This window comes from Alexandromys fortis, unplaced genomic scaffold (assembly GCF_014885135.2).
Source record: "Alexandromys fortis isolate MF-2015 unplaced genomic scaffold, M_Fortis_MF-2015_v1.1 scaffold_173, whole genome shotgun sequence".
Lineage (NCBI taxonomy): Eukaryota > Metazoa > Chordata > Mammalia > Rodentia > Cricetidae > Alexandromys > Alexandromys fortis.
In genome coordinates this window covers 2,366,386-2,384,866 of record NW_026068051.1, presented here as the reverse complement: position 1 = coordinate 2,384,866, position 18,481 = coordinate 2,366,386, and the positions used below count along the sequence as shown (strand labels likewise).

Genomic DNA, 18,481 nt, shown 5'->3' with positions numbered 1-18,481 from the left:
TGTGGGACTACTCTATTCGTGTTCACCTACACTAACTCACAAATAATGCAAATAATGACATGGAGACTTATTATGAAAGCTTGGCCTTAGCTTAGGCTTGTCCTACTAGCTCTAATAATTTAAACTTAAATTAACCTGCTTCTATTAATCTGTGTTTTTTTTTAAATTTATTATGTATACAACAGTCTGCCTCCCTGTATGCCTGTAGGCCAGAAGAGGGCGCCAGATCTCATTACAGATGGTTTTGAGCCACCATTGGTTGCTGGGAATTGAACTCAGGACCTCTGGAAGAACAGTCATTGCTCTTAACCGCTGAGCCATCTCTCCAGCCCTATTAATCTGTGTTTTACCATGTGGCTTTTTACCTTTATTTCATTTTGCTTGTCTGACTCCCTCCGTGTCTCATTGGCATTGGCGTCTCCCTTGCATGATTCACAAGCCTACAATCCTCTATCTCTCTCCTCAGAAATCCTGCCTAGCTATTGGTCATTCAGCTCTTTATTAAACCAATCACAGTGACACAGCTTCACACAGTGTACAAATATCCCACAAGAGGTCTGATGTTTGAAGGCCTTCAGATCAGGGCTCCTGCTTAGTGATTTACCCTCAGGAACCTTTAACTCAGTTCTAACAGCCTGTACGAGTGCCTCATCCACCGTTGCCGGTCGTGCTCTCTGTGATTCCCATCATGTAATCCCCATCTTCCCTCACAGAGAGCTTGCTTTTCCATTTAGTTCTCCTCTAAGCACACTGTCGACAGCCGGGTGTTCTGAGTCAACACGTCATAGGAACCGCACCTCATCGCAGCTATTTTCTTTGTTACTGACTGTCACCCCTCCTTGCGATGCACCTGTAGCGCCTCTGTCATCCTTCCCAGGGCAGAGTGGAAGTAACGACTCATTTCCTGGGGCCGTGGTTTCCAAAAATGACCCATTTGCAGACGGTTGCAAACTGGTTGCAAAAGATGCTCCCCTGGAAAGTGTATTTGACATGCCCTATCTTGTAAGGTTGTGAACGCAGAAGGGATAGGACAGTGGTGGATGGGTCCACAGATTTCACAGCTCCCGGATGACTCTCATGGTGCTGATGCATTGGCAGGCTGGGAACCTTCCCTTTATTAACCTCTAAGTGTGCAATAATTTCTCACTGTAAAGACATACTAATTCTGCAATAAATGTACGTCTTAGTGCACATGCAGAGTCCTGACGAGGGTGCTGGCTCTCGGAGCTGGAAGTACAGACATTTGTGGCTCCAGTGCAGGTCAGGTGTCATGTGGGTGCTGGGATCTAAACTCTGTCTTCTTGATTTCATAGCACCCTTAACCACTGAGCCACCTCTCTAGCCCCTAAAGTAAAATTCTCATGGCACTTGACCCGGAGTCTATAGGGTAAACTAAAACTTGTTTTAGTTTACGAGTATTCTAGCAGCACAGCCATAATCGGAACTCTTCCCTGACTGGATTAAAGTTGATAAACTGTCAAGGCGGTGGTGGCGCACACCTTTATCCCAGCACTCAGGAGGCATAGGCAGATGGATCTCTGTGAATTTGAGGCCAGCCTGGTCTACACAGCAAGTTCCAGGGCAGCCAAGGCTATGTAGAGAGACCCTGTCTCACTAAACCCCCATTAAAAAAATTTCATACCCTTTCTAATTACAAGAAGGCTTGTACCTGGCTTTCACATAAATTGCCTTTGAGATTAGGGTCTTGAACTCCAGGGCTCAAAAGATTCTCGCCATTTCAACTCTCCAAGTACGGGGCCCTAGAGTATCAGTCACCACACTGTTTTCAAGGAAGTTCTACTTATTTTTGTTTTCTTCAAGGGTTTCTCTGCGTAGCCCTGGAACTCACTTTGTAGACTAAGCTGGCTTCAAACTCACAGAGATCCATCTGCCTCTGCCTCCTGAGTGCGGGAATTAAGGGCTTGTGTCACCACTGCCCAGCTGGAAGTTTTACTTTTGTTTTTGATATTATTTTTAAGATAGGAGCTCACTTTGTAGCCTTGCCTGACTGGCACTTGTGTAAACCAGACTTTTCTTAAACTCACAGATAACTGCTTACTGTGGCCTAAGTGCTGGTCAAGTACTTGGTTCTCTCCCTATATCTTAGGCTGTTATGGAACTTGCTGTATATAGCCTCAAACCTGTGATCCTCCTGCATCTGCCTCATGAAGTGCTGGCTAGCCATCACACCTAACCTTTCACTTTAAATGGAGTATCTTCTATGTCTGGATTTCTGATTTTTTTTTTTTTTAGGGAAAGATTTAACACAGGACTGTGTTCTTCAACAACAGAAGGGGTTTTTATACACACACACACACACACATATGCAGAATTTTAAATTCCACTGCTTCTCTGGAGGTATCACAATCCCTGACTTCAAACTCTACTACAGAGCTACAGTACTGAAAACAGCCTGGTATTGGCATAAGAACAGACAGGAGGACCAATGGAACCGAATAGAAGACAAAAAGATCAATCCACACATCTTCAAACACCTGATTTTTGACAAAGAAGCAAAAAATATCAAATGGAAAAAAGAAAACATATTTAGCCGGGCGATGGTGGCACACACCTTTAATCCCAGTATTCGGGAGGCAGAGGCAGGCGGATCTCTGTGAGTTCGAGACCAGCCTGGTCTACAGAGCTAGTGCCAGGACAGGCTCCAAAGCCACAGAGAAACCCTGTCTCGAAAAACCAAAAAAAAAGAAAAGAAAACATATTTAACAAGTGGTGCTGGCATAACTGGATATCAACATATAGAAAAATGAAAATTGCCGGGCGGTGGTGGTGCACGCCTTTAATCCCAGCACTCAGGAGGCAGAGGCAGGCGGATCTCTGTGAGTTCGAGGCCAGCCTAGTCTATAGAGTGAGTTCCAGGACAGACTCCAAAGCTAGAGAAATCCTGTCTTGTCAGAGAAAAATGTAAAGCTCAATAAAAATCAATAAAAAAAGGAAAAATAATTTCACTGCTTCTCATCTCAGTCAGATCTTAGATTTCCAATCTGTTTTCTATAGGTCTGAATTTATGTCTCCTGTACATAAACTCAAAGTATCTCCAGGGCTCAAAAGACCCTCTCCATTTCAACTTTTCACGTACTGGGCCTAAGGCATCACCACACTTAGTTCTCAAGAAAGTTTATTTAGTTTTTTTTTTCCAGACAGCATTTCTCTATGTAGCCCTGGCTGTCCGTGAACTCACTGTATCTATCAGGCTGGCCTGGAACTCAGAGAGATCCACCTGCCTCTGCCTCCCGAGTGCTGGGATTAAATGCATGTGCCTGCAGTATCTGGCTCTATGCTTAACCTTTAAGACAGCTGAGCAGGGGTGGGACAGGGAGTGGCCAGAGATTAAGCTTGGGTGTGGGACAGAGAGTAGGTAGAGATTGGCAAAATGGCTCAGTAAAGGCACGTGCCACCAAGTTTGAATCTAATCTTTCTTGGACCCACAAGTGGAAAGAAAAAGCAAAGTATACTCTTATTTCCCCAAGTGCATGCACATCCTGCCCCAACGATAAATGATGTAACAAGTAGCCAGGACACACACACACAAACACACAAAGGAAGCAACACCACCAAGTGGTGGAGAGACCCCTCTGAGCTGCAGGACCTCTAAATGAGCTTTACTCAAAAGCTAAAGCTTGCTCTACTCAACGGTCCTTTCAAGGCTCTTTTAACCTAGGAATGCAGAGTGGTTACCTGAGAAACTGCTCAATTTTTAGGGCTTTTTGGGATTCATTTTCTATTTGTTCCTTCAATAAGCTGGCACCACTACTGAGTTAACAGTTCATCTTACGTATGTTTAATGTGTGTGCCATTTCTGAAGGAAGAGAGCAGACAGCCACTAAATTTTCTTAGTGTCAATACTTTTTTAAAAATCTTTCTGCAACGTACTGGCTTTGTGGGAGCCTAGGCAGTTTGGATGCTCACCTTACTAGACCTGGATGGAGGTGGGTGGTCCTTGGACTTCCCACAGGGCAGGGAACCCTGATCGCTCTTTGGGCTGACCAGGGAGGGGGACTTGATTGGGGGAGGGGGAGGGAAATGGGAGGCGGTGGCGGGGAAGAGACAGAAATCTTTATTAAATAAATAAAAAGAAAAAAATCTGCAAAACAGGACTGAATCTCATGGGAACAGACTTTCAATTCATACTGAATACTCACCATGAAATTTATGTAGTTCATGTCATGTAAGCTGCAGTATTTATTAGAGTTGAATTTTATAGGGAAATAAAATTACTGTGGCAGCAAAATTACTATAGGGTGAATCACAGCTCTAGCTCTAGACCTTCGTTTTTATTTTTTTGATTTTTGAGACAGGGTTTCTCTGTAGTTTTTGGTGCCTGTCCTGGAACTAGCTCTTGTAGACCAGGCTGGCCTCCAACTCACAGAGATCCACCTGTCTCTGCCTTGGGATTAAAGGCGTGTGCCACCACTGCCTGGTCCTTCATTTGCTCTTAACGGTGCCAATGGTGTCCTTGGAGAGCTCTCAGGAAGACAAGAGGCACAGCTGCAGAGATGGTTCAGTAGTTAAGCATCCTTGCGGGTCTTGCAGAGGACTGACATCTGGTTCTCAGTACCCATATCAGGCAACTCCAGCTTCAGGGAATCCAATGCCCTCTTCTAGACTCTATGGTCACCTGCACTAAAACATGTGCATACTCACATACACACATATAATTAAACATAAATCTTATGGGGCTGGCATGAAGACTCAGTGGTTAAAAGCACTCCTTTCAGGGGATCTAGGGCTTGGTTTCCAGCATTTCTGCCATGGGCTCTTCAACTCCAGCTCCAGGGAAGTCAACAACCTTTTCTGGCTCCTTGGACAACTAGACATTACGGACAGACACAGAGATAAAAGCAAAAATAAAATGACTTTTCTTTTTAAGCTTTTTTGAGACAGGATTTCTTTGTATAACAGTCCTGGTTGTCCTGGGACTCCCTCTGTAGACCAGGCTGGCCTCAAACTCACTGAGATCCACCTGACTCTGTCTCCTGGGTGCTGGGATTAAAGGTGTGTGTTACCACTGCCTGGTGATAAAATAATTTTTAAAAAAGATTTATTTATTATATATAAAATATTCTGCCTGCATGTATCCCTATGTGACAGAAGAGGGCACCAGATCTCATCAGATGGTTATCAGCCAACATGTGGTTGGTGGGAATTGGACGCAGGACTTCTGGAAGAACACCCAGTGCTCTTATCCTCTGAGCCATCTTTCCAATGTCAATAATTAATCTTATGAAGAAAAAAGACAGCCCAGGATATCCCTAATAGGCCCTACTCTTTGTCCCCACAACTAGAGCCATTTCAGTGTGTTATATGAAAACTACCACAGGGCTCCTCTCACGAGCTTTCACCTTGTACCAGCTCTTTACCTGTGAATGTGAGCCACATCTAAGTAAAATTCACCTAATCAGTTCAAGTGCCTCCTTCTACCTCATCAGTTTCCACCCCCTCTAAGGTGGAACATCTTCTTTGTAAGTGGAATTGGTATTATGCACCCAGAAGAATTAAAGAGGATCACAGACAGAAAGGCTGAAGAAACAGGCTCTTTGTGTTTACTTGTACAAGGAAAAACGACATGTGGACATCTTCAGTATTTAATTTGTTTGGGTAATAGTTACAGATAAACAGGTACACACCATATACAATGACCAATACTTTTTTATACAGTTCATATTCAGTACATCAACACTATCTTATTTACACTCTATGTACATCAACATCTTCCTAAAGTCAGTGCATTGTCAACAAGTTTTATACAGAAATTTACAAGGTAAATGTAGTTAATAGTTAATTTAATAAATTTTCTGCTAGTTCTCGAGTTTAAAAAATTAATTACAACCAATATAACAAACACAGATCAAACAACATTAGTAGATTGTACTACCTGCTCAACTAAAATATCTGTAAAGAAATTATTGAAAATCTTCTACTTTTTCATGGGACTTGTCCAGGTAGGTAGGAGTGGACAATCTCATATATGAAAACTTTGAATCTATGAAGTATGTACTTTGTGTGACTTCTTTACAATATTCCTTCCAGGCCATTACTTCCTCTTCCGTATATCCTTCTGAAAGGACGTCAGCCTCGGCAGCTGCTTGCAACAGCTTTCCCAGGGCATTAAAACCAGTCTCAGCACTGGGCTCAGCTGTCAGGACACTAACTGCATCATGAGGAAGGGAGGGGAATAGGATCTGACAACAATGAGAATCAGCTTCCAGGGTCGCAAATTTTTTAAAAGACTAAAAATAAGATGAGAATTTCCTTGAACTACAAACTAAAACACAATACAGAAAAATGATGCCAGAAAAATGACATTTATACTTTTGTTCCAGTTTTGAATAATTAGGAAAAAAGTGAGTAAAGAAAAAAAAAAGCTGAGGGGCAGAAATGAAAACAACTAGAGTTTGCTTCCTAAACCCAGCAGTTTCTTTGTACAATACTTACAAACTATCAATGCTGGATATATTTCTGTTTTTAGAGCCATTAAAGTATAAGCACAATTTGTTTGCATGTGTTCTCTCTTATAAAGTGCAAAATGAGAAACAAAGAAAAAAACCCACCACTAACAGGAAACACGGCTGGCTTTTGCATACCTTCCTAGAAACACTTTGTGCAACATATGCATGGGACTATGGTGCAAACCCTGGCAGCAGCCACACCCAGCAGTGCGCCTGTGGGGACTCCTCTAGTACCCTAAAGAAGCCTTCGCAGAAGGGCCACCTGGGCTGGACCTCTCCTGGGGCCTCTGCACTGAGACTGGGTGGAAGGCACATGGTCTCAGGGATGCGTGGGTTCAGACCAACCACCACAACTTCTGCCACAGTCACTGTTCCAAACATAAACTTGACAACAACAAAAAGCAAAGAAAAAGACACAGAAAGAACAGGGAAATGGTTCAAAAAAGGAAGAACCTGTGTCTGCACTCTGAGAGTCATCTGCACTCCTGCATGACCTGGCTTTCTCCATTTGTCAATACAATGGAATGAAACTTCAGGAAAAAGGAGGTAGCAAATCATGTTGTCCCCAGACAACATTTCAACTTTTGTTTTTTTTTACTTTGATTCTAAGGAAATCCTTAGCATCCTGTTATGATTATTGGAAAACTCTATACTCACTACAAGTTTGTTCATTATCTGGACAAGCACATTAAATTCTTAATTGGTCCCAGGTGATTGGTGCCAAACCTTCTTGTTTACAGGCTAATGGTGGGATCTGCCTGAAAGTCCTCCACTGGACAGCTTGTGAGAGACTTCAAACAAAATTAGTACTATTCTTAAAGTTGACTGCTATTTTAATTAGGACTTTTTATTTTGTGCTTCAGGTCACAGGATAAAATAACTACACTTAGCCTGCTTTTCAGTGACGATTCTGCCAAATGTCACCTACAAGGCGTCACCTCCCTTCCAGCAGCCCACTTATCGGCCAAAGCAGCCGCTTTACTGTAACACACAGTACTTCTTGTAATCGGATTCAAAGTCTTCATCCATGCTGCTTGTGTCTGCCATCTTTTTGCCATCGATCTTTGGCAGAAATTGTGCACAGTCTATCCCCTGCTGCTCATAGAAAAGAATGTAGGCAGAGTCGGTGTCAATTTCATCAGGGTGAAGTTCCTAAAAGGATAAGAAAAGCCTTAATTCTTTAACAGGAAGAACAACTCTCACTAACTCTGATTGCTTGAATCAACTATGTTACACCTACACTGAAAGTGAGTCTTATATTTTCAGTATCTGTTTTGGAGAATATTCTAACTACAGGCAAATGAATGCCTAACCTTCGTCAAATAACAACAACAACAACAATAATAATAACAATAATTTATTAGGTAGGTGAGAAAGAGTTTTCTTTTGGGACACAGTCTCACACAGCCCAGACTGGCCTTAAACTCATTTCAGTGAGGAGCATGACTTTAATCTGCAGATCCTCCTGCCACTACCTCCATCAAAGGTGTAGCCACCATATCTGACAAGCACCATCAACTTCTAATAGCTCAAAAAAAAAAAAAAAACCATCAGCATTGGAGAGTTTAGGACTGTAGTATAAGCCTTTTCCAACATGTGTGCCACGCTGGGTTTGATGTTCTATGTGGGTGAGGCATGGAGAGACACACACAGAAGACAGGACATGATCAATTCAAACCTAAAAGATTGAATTTCTCATTAACCAGCACCTTTGCTTTGTTCACTATTCATATTTTCAGTTCTTCTCCAGTTTTCCTATCATATCTTTGCTTCCTTAAAACTGAACATTACTTATGTAGAGACCTTCATACAAACACATTATTTCCTACTCAGCAGAAAGGTTATTATTTCAATAACACCGCCAGAGTTTGTTGGCGTTCTGTTTCTGTCATTTAAAGATTGAGAATATTTACCTTACAGCTGCTGTCATTGTAACAGTACCACTTGCAGTTTGGGTTTTTGGCATAAGTGACATAATGGCCCCCACCCAGAATTCCTGAATGGCACTAAAGAGAGAAGAGAGTGGTGGTATGTTAGTAATTAATAGTACTTAGCCAGGGCACAGTGCTAAGATCTTAGCAGGAGAACACTGACCACTTAGGTGGTAAGGAAAAATATGTGTACAATCACCTAATTTTATTAAAAGACAAAATCTTAACAACACACATACACACTTCATGTGTGTGTGTGTGTTTAAAGACAGTGTCAGTGGGTAGTGGTGTCACACAGCTTTAATCCCAGAAGAGGCAGTTGGATCTCTGTGAGTTCAAGGCCAGTTCGAGTTTCATAACAGGCACAAAGAAACCCTGTCTCGAGAAAACAACAACAACAAAAAAATAAAGACAATGTCTTGCTATATATCCTAGGTTGACTTTAAACTCAAAATACTCTTGCTTCAAGGTCTCAAATGCTAAGATTAGAGGCACTTGCCATCAAATTTGGCCCTGTATCAGTTATTTAGAAAGCAAAATTTCCTTAGGAATACTTATTATAGCATTAATTGAACCTCTGAATCAAATTATACTTATTAAATGGCCATCTTCTAAATCATACTGTGAGCTTGGAGTCTATCCAGGAGGCCAAGCTTTCTTTGTTAACTGGACAACTGAACAAACCACTAAAAAGTTAGACTTTTTTTTTTTTTTCCTGAGACAAGGTTGCTCTGTGCAGCCCCAGCTATGTCCCAGAACTTGCTCTGTAGACCAGGATAGCCTTGAACTCAGAAGTCTGCCTGCCTCTGCATTTCAAGTGCTGGATTAAAAGCATGCACCACCAGGCCCAGCTTAAACTGTTTTTTTAAGACCCACATAATATGTCACTCACCGAAATTGCATATAGATTATAAATAGGTTTATTATGAGTATCTTCTCTTTGGTCATCAGTGCTGTCTTCTTCACTATGATTTCCAAGCTGACCATTACTATAGCCATTGCCACATGCCTCATGCTCATAAAGGAATCCATTAGCCAAAGTGCTCTCATGATCCAGAGGAGTGACCAGCTCAGGTTGGCTGCCTCCCAAAATATGTCCTCGGCTCAAGGTGTCAGCCAGTTCACATGTCTGCCCAGTCCCATTCTCTTTGCTGGCATCTAAATTCTCCTTACTACTGGACAACTTATTTTTGCTGCCAATTTGAGGCAAACGAAGCCTCCCTTTGCTCCTCCCCAAAGTCCGTGGGCTGCTGTTAGGGCTGCTGTTTTTGCTGGAGGGACAGCTGGCTCCACTTTTTCTTGAAGAAGAAGGTGAACCTATGAAAGAGACAGATAGAAAGATATTTAGGTCCAAATGCCACAAGTAAGTTAGAAGCCAAATGTTAACTGACATTAGCTTCCCAACTAAAGATAAGAATGCTGCTGAGTGGTGAGGGCTCACTTGGAAGGCAGAGGTGGGTGGATCTCTATTTTTGAGGCTAGCCTGCTGGACAGAGTGAGTTCCAGGATAGCCAAGGCTACACATAGAAACTTTGTCTTGAAAAAAAAAAGAAAGACAGAAAGAAAAAAACAAAAAGGAATGCTGACCGCCTACTCTCACTCCTTATTACTTTATTACATAGCGTATGATGGCTATTCTTGGCTGTCAATGTGACTTCATCTGGAATTATCTAAAACCCATGTGATTGAGTATACCTGGGAGGATTTTCTTAATTAAATCATTTGAAGTGGAAAGACCCATTTCTAAGTCAGATCTTTTGAGAGGTGGAAAGATAAACTCTTTTAATCTAGATTTCCAAGGTTTTGTTGCCTTTTGGTGGTGGTGCATGCCTTTAATCTCAGCATTCGGGAGGCAGAGGCAGGTGGATCTCTGTGAGTTCCAGGACAGCCTGCTCTACAAGAGCTAGTTCCAGCACAGGCTCCAAAGCTACAAAGAAACCCTTCCTCAAAATCAAACAAACAAACAAAAAAAAACAAACCCAAAAAACAGTCTTGACTCTCCCAGAACTTGCTTTGTAGAGGAGGCTGGCCTCAAACTCAAAGATCCACCTGTCTCTGCTTCCTAAGAGCTGGGATTAAAGGCATGCGCCACCACCACTACCCAGCATTTATTTGGTTTTTGTTTGTTTGTTTGTTTGTTTTGAGACAGGGTTTCTCTGTGCAGTCCTGGCTGTCCTGGAATTTGCTCTGTAGACCAGGCTCACCTAGAACTCTGAGATCTACCTGTTTCTGCTCTAGAGTGCTAGGATTAAATGCATGCCCCATTACCACTGCCTCAAAATCCTGATTGTTTGAGGTAGTAAAACCCACCTAATCTGGGCCTCACCTTCTGGTGGCAGCCTATACAAAGGACACAGAAAAAGAAAGTTTTCACTGTTTGCCTGCAGACTCTCACTCTTGATGGCAAATCCATTCATTCACTGAAATTAGAGCTTACGTCTTTGGGATCCTGGTGTATACTGAAGACCAGCTGAGACATCCAGACTAGTGAACTGAACAACTACTGATTTTTAGACCTTTCATTGGTAGACAGCCATTATTAGACTAGTTGGATCACAGCCTGTAAGTTATTCTAATAAATACCACACACACATCTAGCATGTATTCATTCTATCAGTTCTGTTACTAACAAAATAGGGAGCAATGAAAATGTATGTAGAGTATATTGTAGGAATCACAAAATCATAGAAAAGTGATTTATGTCATATTCAATTGAAAACAATGAATTTTATAAATATATTCTTAGACCGAGAGTGGTCTTGATACTCAGGAAACTCAAGTAGAAGGATTCTGTTGTGAAAAAAATCCTCTTGTACGCTGTAAAGATTTGTTACTCAAATTGATTTAATAAAAGAATGACTGGCCAGTATCCAGGAAGGAAGTATAGGCAGGGACACCAAACTGAGGATAATGGGAAGGAGGAGCGCAGAGCCTGGAGTCAACAGACAGACACAGAGGGAGCAGGAGATGAATGTGCCATGCTTATAAAGGTACCACCACATGGCATAATATAAATAATGAATATGGGTTAACTTAAAATGTATGAGCTAGTTAGTAATAAGCCTGAGCTATTGGGTGATCATTTATAATTCATATTCAACCTCTGAGTTGGTTATTTGAGAACTGGCAGGCAAGTTAGAAACATCTGATTACAGGATTTTGAGTTCAAAGCCAGCCTGGGCTACACAGTGAGTTCCAGGCCAACTTGTACCATCATAGCAAGATCCTGTTTCAAAAAGCCAAAAACAAAACAAAGAAAAACAAATTACCAAGGACCTCTAGAACATCTGTTTAGATACATTTTACCTGTATGTATTTCTCATGTTAGAAATGAAAACTGAGGCCGGTTGGTGGTGGCGCACGCCTTTAATCCCAGCATTTGGGAGGCAGAGGCAGGCGGATCTCTGTGAGTTCGAGACCAGCCTGGTCTACAAGAGCTAGTTCCAGGACAGGCTCCAAAACCACAGAGAAACCCTGTCTCAAAAAATTAAAAAAAAAAAAAAAGAAAAAAAAGAAATGAAAACTGAGGGTTAGGCTTGGTGGAACATGCCTCTAACTCCAACTGCTCAAGAGACACAAGGAGGACTGAAAGGAGGCCAGTCTGGGCAATAGTAAATTCAAGTTCAATATAGGAAACTTAGTAAGATGCTACCTCAAAATAAGTGGTAAAGCACTGTTTTGCATGTGTGAAATCCTGGGATATCTAGTAAAAGGAAGGGGGAAGACATACAAAAATCCTGAGAAATTAAGGCTACACAATACTCAACCGTCTCTTTTCTTTCTTTTTCTTTTTTTTCCAAGACAAGTTTTCACTGTAGCTTTGGAGCCTAGCTCTCCTGCCCTTGCCTTCTGAGTACTGAGATTAAAGGCATGCACCACCACCGCGTGGCCTCAACCATCTATTTCATTGGTAAAAGGTTAATCTAACTTCATGAAATTTTCCCTGACTGCACTGTATATTTTTCAGAGAACAAAAATAAAGCTCAAACACAGGGCTAGCTCTATAGTTGGTGGGAACACGGTAAAAAGAATTATATATACGTAGTGTTCTTCACCTGCGGGTCCCACAAGATCCAAATAATTACAGATCAGACTTACTAAAAAAATTACATTCGTACTGAAACATACAGATTTCTTTTTTATGATTTCATAAATACTATAATAACAGCTATTTACCTATTTCTATACATATATATTTATACGTGTGCATCTATGTGGGCATGCATACCATGGTGTTTATGTGTAGCCAGAGGACAACCTGTAGGAGGTCAGTCAGTTCCTTCCTACCATGTGAGACTAGGGACTGAACTTAAGTATCTTTATCCACTGAGCCATTTTGCTGGCTCTTATTTATATTTTTAAAGATAGAATGTATGTAACCTAGGCTGGCTTAAACTGTAGATGCAACCACTAACAATATATTACTACTGCTGGTATTTCAAATCCTCTTACCCTAACTTGGTATTCTCTCCATTTTACAAATGACAAAAGAGAATCTAGATTTAAGGAGGCTATTTTGTGCTAAAAGTCACAAAGCTGAAATACAAATTACTGTTCCAGAATGGAGGCTGCTGAAGCTACAAAGCAAGACTATGACAAGGAAGAAAGAGATGGGGAGGGAGGGAGGGAGGGAAAGCCCTTACCTTTGGGGCTACTGGCGATATTTGCACTGAGTGAAGATGGGCTCTTGCTCAGGAGCACATCCTCCTCCCCTGCTGAGTTCTGGACATCCATTTTCTTCACATCTCCTCCTGAAATCCTTAGCTCAGAGATGTCATCCCCCTGGGGTGTGAGTGGTTTATGCTGGCAAAGAGCTGGGTCTCTTGGTACTAAAAAAGCACTAGGGTCAAAACTTTCACGAGGAAATTTAACAATTTTCTGTGATTTTATCCACCGTCCATTTACAAACTGAAATCGTTTAAGGTGAATAATCTGAAGAAGAAAAGGTAGGAACAATTGCATTTAAGGGTTCTGAAGAATATGTAACATTTGTACATTGTTATAAAATCTCAAATGTAAATTTGATACTTTTTTCTTTCTTTTTCCTTTTCTCTCTTTCTTTCTTTCTTTCCTTCCTTCCTTCCTTCCTTCCTTTTTTTTTTTTTTCCCAAGACAGGTTTCTTTGCGTTGTCCTGGCTGTCTTGGACTTCACTCTATAGACTGGGCTGACTTTGAACTCAGAGATCTACCTGCACCCTCTTTAATCCCAGCACTCGGGAGGCAGAGGCAGGCAGATCTCTGTGAGTTCGAGGTCAGCCTGGTCTACAAGAGCAAGAGCCAGGTTACAGTGAAACCCTGTCTCGAGAAACCAAAAAAAAAAAAAAAAAATTCCTTCTTCCTTACCTACCAGGTTCCCAAGTCAGCCCCTGCCCGTTTCTTCCTTTCCTTCTGTTTCATTTCTGGAGTTAGCTTCATAAATGCTATCAATTTCTTGTGTACTACTATAAGCAAGGGAAGAAAAATCTACATTTCTTTGCTTCTTTTCTAGAGTAGTAGGATGATGACACAAATCAGAGTTTTGCTAAAATATCCTAGTCCCCGGGCTGGAGAAATCTTGAAGAAGATCTAGATTGGTTCCCAGTGCCTACATGATAGTTGACCTTGGTAAACCATTTTCAGAGGATTCAATGCCCGCTTCTGGCTTCGGGGCACTGCATGTACATGGTAGAGACACATATGCAATAGGCAACAACGCCCATACATAGAAAAAATATTCTAGTACTGGAGCCAGCTGTGGTGGTGCACACTTTTGATCCCAGCACTACAGAGGCAGAGAAGATAGATCTCTGTGAATTTGAGGTCAGCCTGGTCTATATAGCAAGTTTCAGGCTAGCCAGAGATACACAGTAAAACCCTGTATCAAAAGAAAAAAATCCTAGCACTTAGTTGTGGAGATGGCTTAGTCACTAAAATGTGTGTTATATAGGAATGAGGGATTAGGTTCAGATCCCCAGCATCCAGATCCCTGGGCTCACTGACCCAAGTCAGCCTAGCCAAATGGTTCATGTTTGGTGAGAGGCTATGTTTTCAAAAAATAAAGAGGCATGTTGGTGGGTAAAAGGACTTATTATAAGGCCTGACGATCTCAGTTTGATCCCTAGAACTCAAATAAAGGTGAAAAGAGACCCAACTTCACAGTTCCCTTCTGACCTCCACACTATGCTAGCTAGTTTTGACGCAAGATTAGAGTCATTTGGGAAGATACATTCTCAATTGAGAAAACTGCCAGAAAATCTGGCTATAGGCAAGCTAGTAAGCAGTATTCTTCTAGTCTCAAGAGTTCCTGCCCCGACTTCCCTGGATGATGGACTGTGATATGGAAGTATAAGCAAAATAAAATAAAATAAACCCTTTCATCACCAAGTCATGGTGTTTCATCACAGCAATAGAAACCTTATGATGTCATTTTGTACCAAGACTGGAGTATTGCTGTGACCATGTGTGCAGTCTGGCCTGGAACAAATGGTAACCCTTCTATCTCAGTCTCCCAAGCACTGATATAACAGACATGGGCCTCTATGTCTGGTGAGAAAATGCTTTCGTAATTAATGTCTTTATAAACTCTGCTGATAGGCAACCAGAGGCAGGAGAGTCAACCAAATCTGAGAGAGCACAGCTCTGTGCCCTGGTATACTTGCACCACAGCACACAGTAGTGTGCACAGCCACTCAACTCTTCACTGGGCATGGAAGCTCCTGTGGTGGCTGCTTACCTACAGCCTAAATATGGGCTAGCCTAAAACTCCCTCTTTTATGGGGCTAGAAGGACTTTCATTCTCTTTTGGAATTCCAATTCACCAGGAACAACCCATTTACAGTATTTCTCAAGCTGCACCAGTCTTCATTTACTGGCCTACATCACTTTCTCTCCTTCAAGGCTCTAAGCTCAATTATGGGATCTAGCACATATTTTTAGAATGATTAATTTCTCTGTTCAACAAAAAAACCTTACACAGAAAAGCTCATTCTTTCATTCATTCTTTCTTTTTTTGTTTTGTTTTGTTTTTGTTTTTGGAGACAGGGTTTCCCTATGTAATAGCCCTGGCTTTCCTGGAACTAGCTTTTGTAGACCAGGCTGGCCTCGAACTCACAGGGATTCACCTGCCTCTGCCTCCCGAGTGCTGGGAGCACAACCATGGCCCGGCTTTCATCCATTCTTTTTTAAAGAAGAGATTGTTTTTGATTACAAGCAAGTGTTTGTACAGGTATCTGAGGAGGCTAGAGGTGTTAGATCTCCCTGGGATTGAACACCAACTCAAGCCCACTGAACCATCTTTTCAGCTCCCAATCTCCTTTTCTCTTTTGGTTTTCCAAGACAGAGAGCGTTTCTCTATAATAGTCCTCACTGTCCTGGAACTTGCTCTGTAGACCAGGCTGGCCTCGAATTCACAGAGATCCACCTGCCTCTGCCTCCTGAGTGTTGGGATTAAAGGTATACACCACCACCGTCTGGCTCTTTTATTTTTTGAGTTGAGGTCTTACTTTGTAGTCTAGGTTGGCTTGGAACTCACTATGCTACCTAAGCTGTCCTTAAGTTTTTGGTGACCATTCTGTCTCAGCCTCCTAAATTCTGGAACTTCAGGTGTGTGCCACCAATCCAAGTACAAAAAGGATTTAAACACAGTTACGAAGTAAATTATACTCAAAACCAGCCCCCAAATCCCCTTAATGACTTCTCTCATTTACACTAGACTCCTTTCATAGAGGTAAGGCTATTAATATACCAGAATTGGAGGAAGCCTCCAGAGGTCCAGCTTCTTAGTTGCCAAACAGTGAGTTTTACATTTGGAGCAATAGTACATCTCATTTTCTCCCAGCTCCTCCTCACTGGTGAAGGCACGGAGACAGCTGTCCAGGTTGATGGGCTCAGCCTGTGCTCGCCGACTCTGCTCCACACTTTCGTGCTCCTCTACAACCTACAAGAGGAAACAGAATGAACCAGAATTGTGCAGTGGGCGTTTAAAATAAACACTAGGTATGTACCATCTTCCCAGTCACTCACTTGCTCTTATATAGTATGTATGTGTGGGTGGGAATACAACCCAAACTAAGAGTCTTTGAGCAGTACAACACACACACACACACACACACACACACACACACACACACACACAATATCATCCTAGTTTAAATGCCTATTTATACAACTAGATTTTTCCTTTAGAGAGATAGGTCTCACTTAGTTCAGGCTGGCCTTGAGCACATATACAAATACTGAGAATATCCTTGAACTTTTGAGCCCTCCTTTTTTGTTTTGTTTTTTTCTAAACAAGGTTTCTTTGTAGCTTTGGTGCCTGTCCTGGAACTAGCTCTTGTAGACCAGGCTGGCCTTGAACTCACAGAGATCGGCCTGCCTCTGCTTCCAAAGAACTGGGATTAAAGACACGCGCCACCATTGCCCAGCCTGATCCTCCTTTTTAAATGAACAGAAATCTCCCCAGAACTGAAACATTCTCTCCATGGAGCTGAAGAGATAGCTCAGCCATTAAAAGCACTGGCTCATGTTTCAGAAGAACTGGGTTCAATTTCCAGTATCCACATGATGTATAACAACTATCTGTAATTCCACGTCCAGGGGATCTCATGCCCTCTTCTGGCCTCTGCAGACATTGTACATGTGTATAGACATATATGCAGATAAAACATCCTCACACATATTCCCTCTAGGAGGTGGGCAGCAGGCTCATGAGATTCAGGAGGTAAACTTCAAATAAAGCTGAAACCTGTAAGATCTTCAACTCCAAAATCTGTATATAACCAATAAAAATTTGTCTGAGAAGACTCTGGCCAGCCAAAAGTGGATAGTCAGTAGCCAGAAGATCCTTTGGAGCCGTCATGTGGGTCCTCTGGAAAAGAGCAGCACTCTTGAATAATAGCTCTGATAAAGCTATATATAATTATAACATATATATATTATAATTCAGTACCTGGTTATCTTTTTTAGTTTTATAATAGATCCAGTTCCAGGACAGGCTTCAAAGCTACAGAGAAACCCTGTCTCAGAAGAAAAAAAAAAAAGCTAGCCTGGTCTACAAAGTGAGTTCCAGGACAACCAGGGCTGTTAAATAGAGAAACCCTGTGTGTGTGGGGGGAGGCATTAAAAAAAACCCCAACAACTTTGGGATCCAGGTAAACAGTATGATAAGCTTTGGGACAAGAAAGAGTTAAGTATGAGAATAGAGAGCAAAGGCTGGGAGTGTAAACCAGCAAGTAGTGTTTGCCTAGGGTGTTTTGAGGCTCCAGCTTCAACCTCTAGCATCATAAAGAAAAAGACCAAGCACAAACAAAAGAGAGAACATAAAGGGAGTGGGAAGGTGTGTAGGACAGAGGAGAAGGAGAGAGGGAAAGCCAAGAGAGCAATATGAAAGATTTTCTCCCCTAATCTCATACTCATGTTTATAGCCCAACAAGCAATCAATACAGCAGAGTTGAGATTTGTTTGTCTTTACCATGTATGAGAAGGTAGGAAAGGCATGTCATCAACGATATGAAGGCTATCTGAGACTTCACATATGAATAATGGTATTTTTTTTCCCAGATAAAGCCTGGACTAAAATGGCAACAATTCTTGCTTCTTCTTGCCAAAGATCCCAGTGTTCACTACCTCATTAACTACCCCTCCTCCACAGGTGAACAGCTTATTGTCACTTGAGGCAATTTCCGCGTTTCTTGAAACTCTTGGGAACACTGGACTGCTTGGATTATGAGTTGGCACATTTTAGCCCATTTCATTTACTGCAGGTTTTCAAGTGAGACCTTTTCCCTACAGAGAAGGTAGCTGAGGCATAGGCCATCAAATGAGCCAATAAACTATCAAAATTGGAGAATGAGTTCATTAGGCAATGAAGTTTTTTTTTTGTTTGTTTGTTTGTTTGTTTTTTCAAGACAGGGTTTCTCTGTAGCTTTGGAGCCTGTCATAGAACTAGCTCTTGTAGACCAGGCTGGCCTAAACTCACAGAGATTCACCTACCTCTGCCTCCTGAGTGCTGGGATTAAAGGAGTGTGCCATCACCACTTGGCTGAAGTTGTTTTTTTTTTTTGTTTTGTTTAACGAGAAAGGGTTCCCCTGTATAGCCTTGAACTA

The 18,481-nt window shown here is 41.8% G+C and overlaps 1 protein-coding gene across 1 annotated transcript in view; it reads right to left on the bottom strand.

Moving 5' to 3' along the window:
• Nucleotides 1–5,589: 5,589 nt before the first annotated feature.
• Nucleotides 5,590–18,481, bottom strand: part of Usp32 (ubiquitin specific peptidase 32) — a 131,118-nt gene continuing 118,226 nt past the window's right edge. The window contains exons 29-33 of the mRNA XM_050119575.1: nt 16,122–16,313; nt 13,042–13,330; nt 9,291–9,715; nt 8,381–8,473; nt 5,590–7,619 (exon numbers count right to left, since the gene is read on the bottom strand). Coding sequence (XP_049975532.1) covers nt 7,446–7,619; nt 8,381–8,473; nt 9,291–9,715; nt 13,042–13,330; nt 16,122–16,313 — 1,173 coding nt within the window. The 3' untranslated portion in view covers nt 5,590–7,445. The remainder of the gene's footprint in view (nt 7,620–8,380; nt 8,474–9,290; nt 9,716–13,041; nt 13,331–16,121; nt 16,314–18,481) is intronic.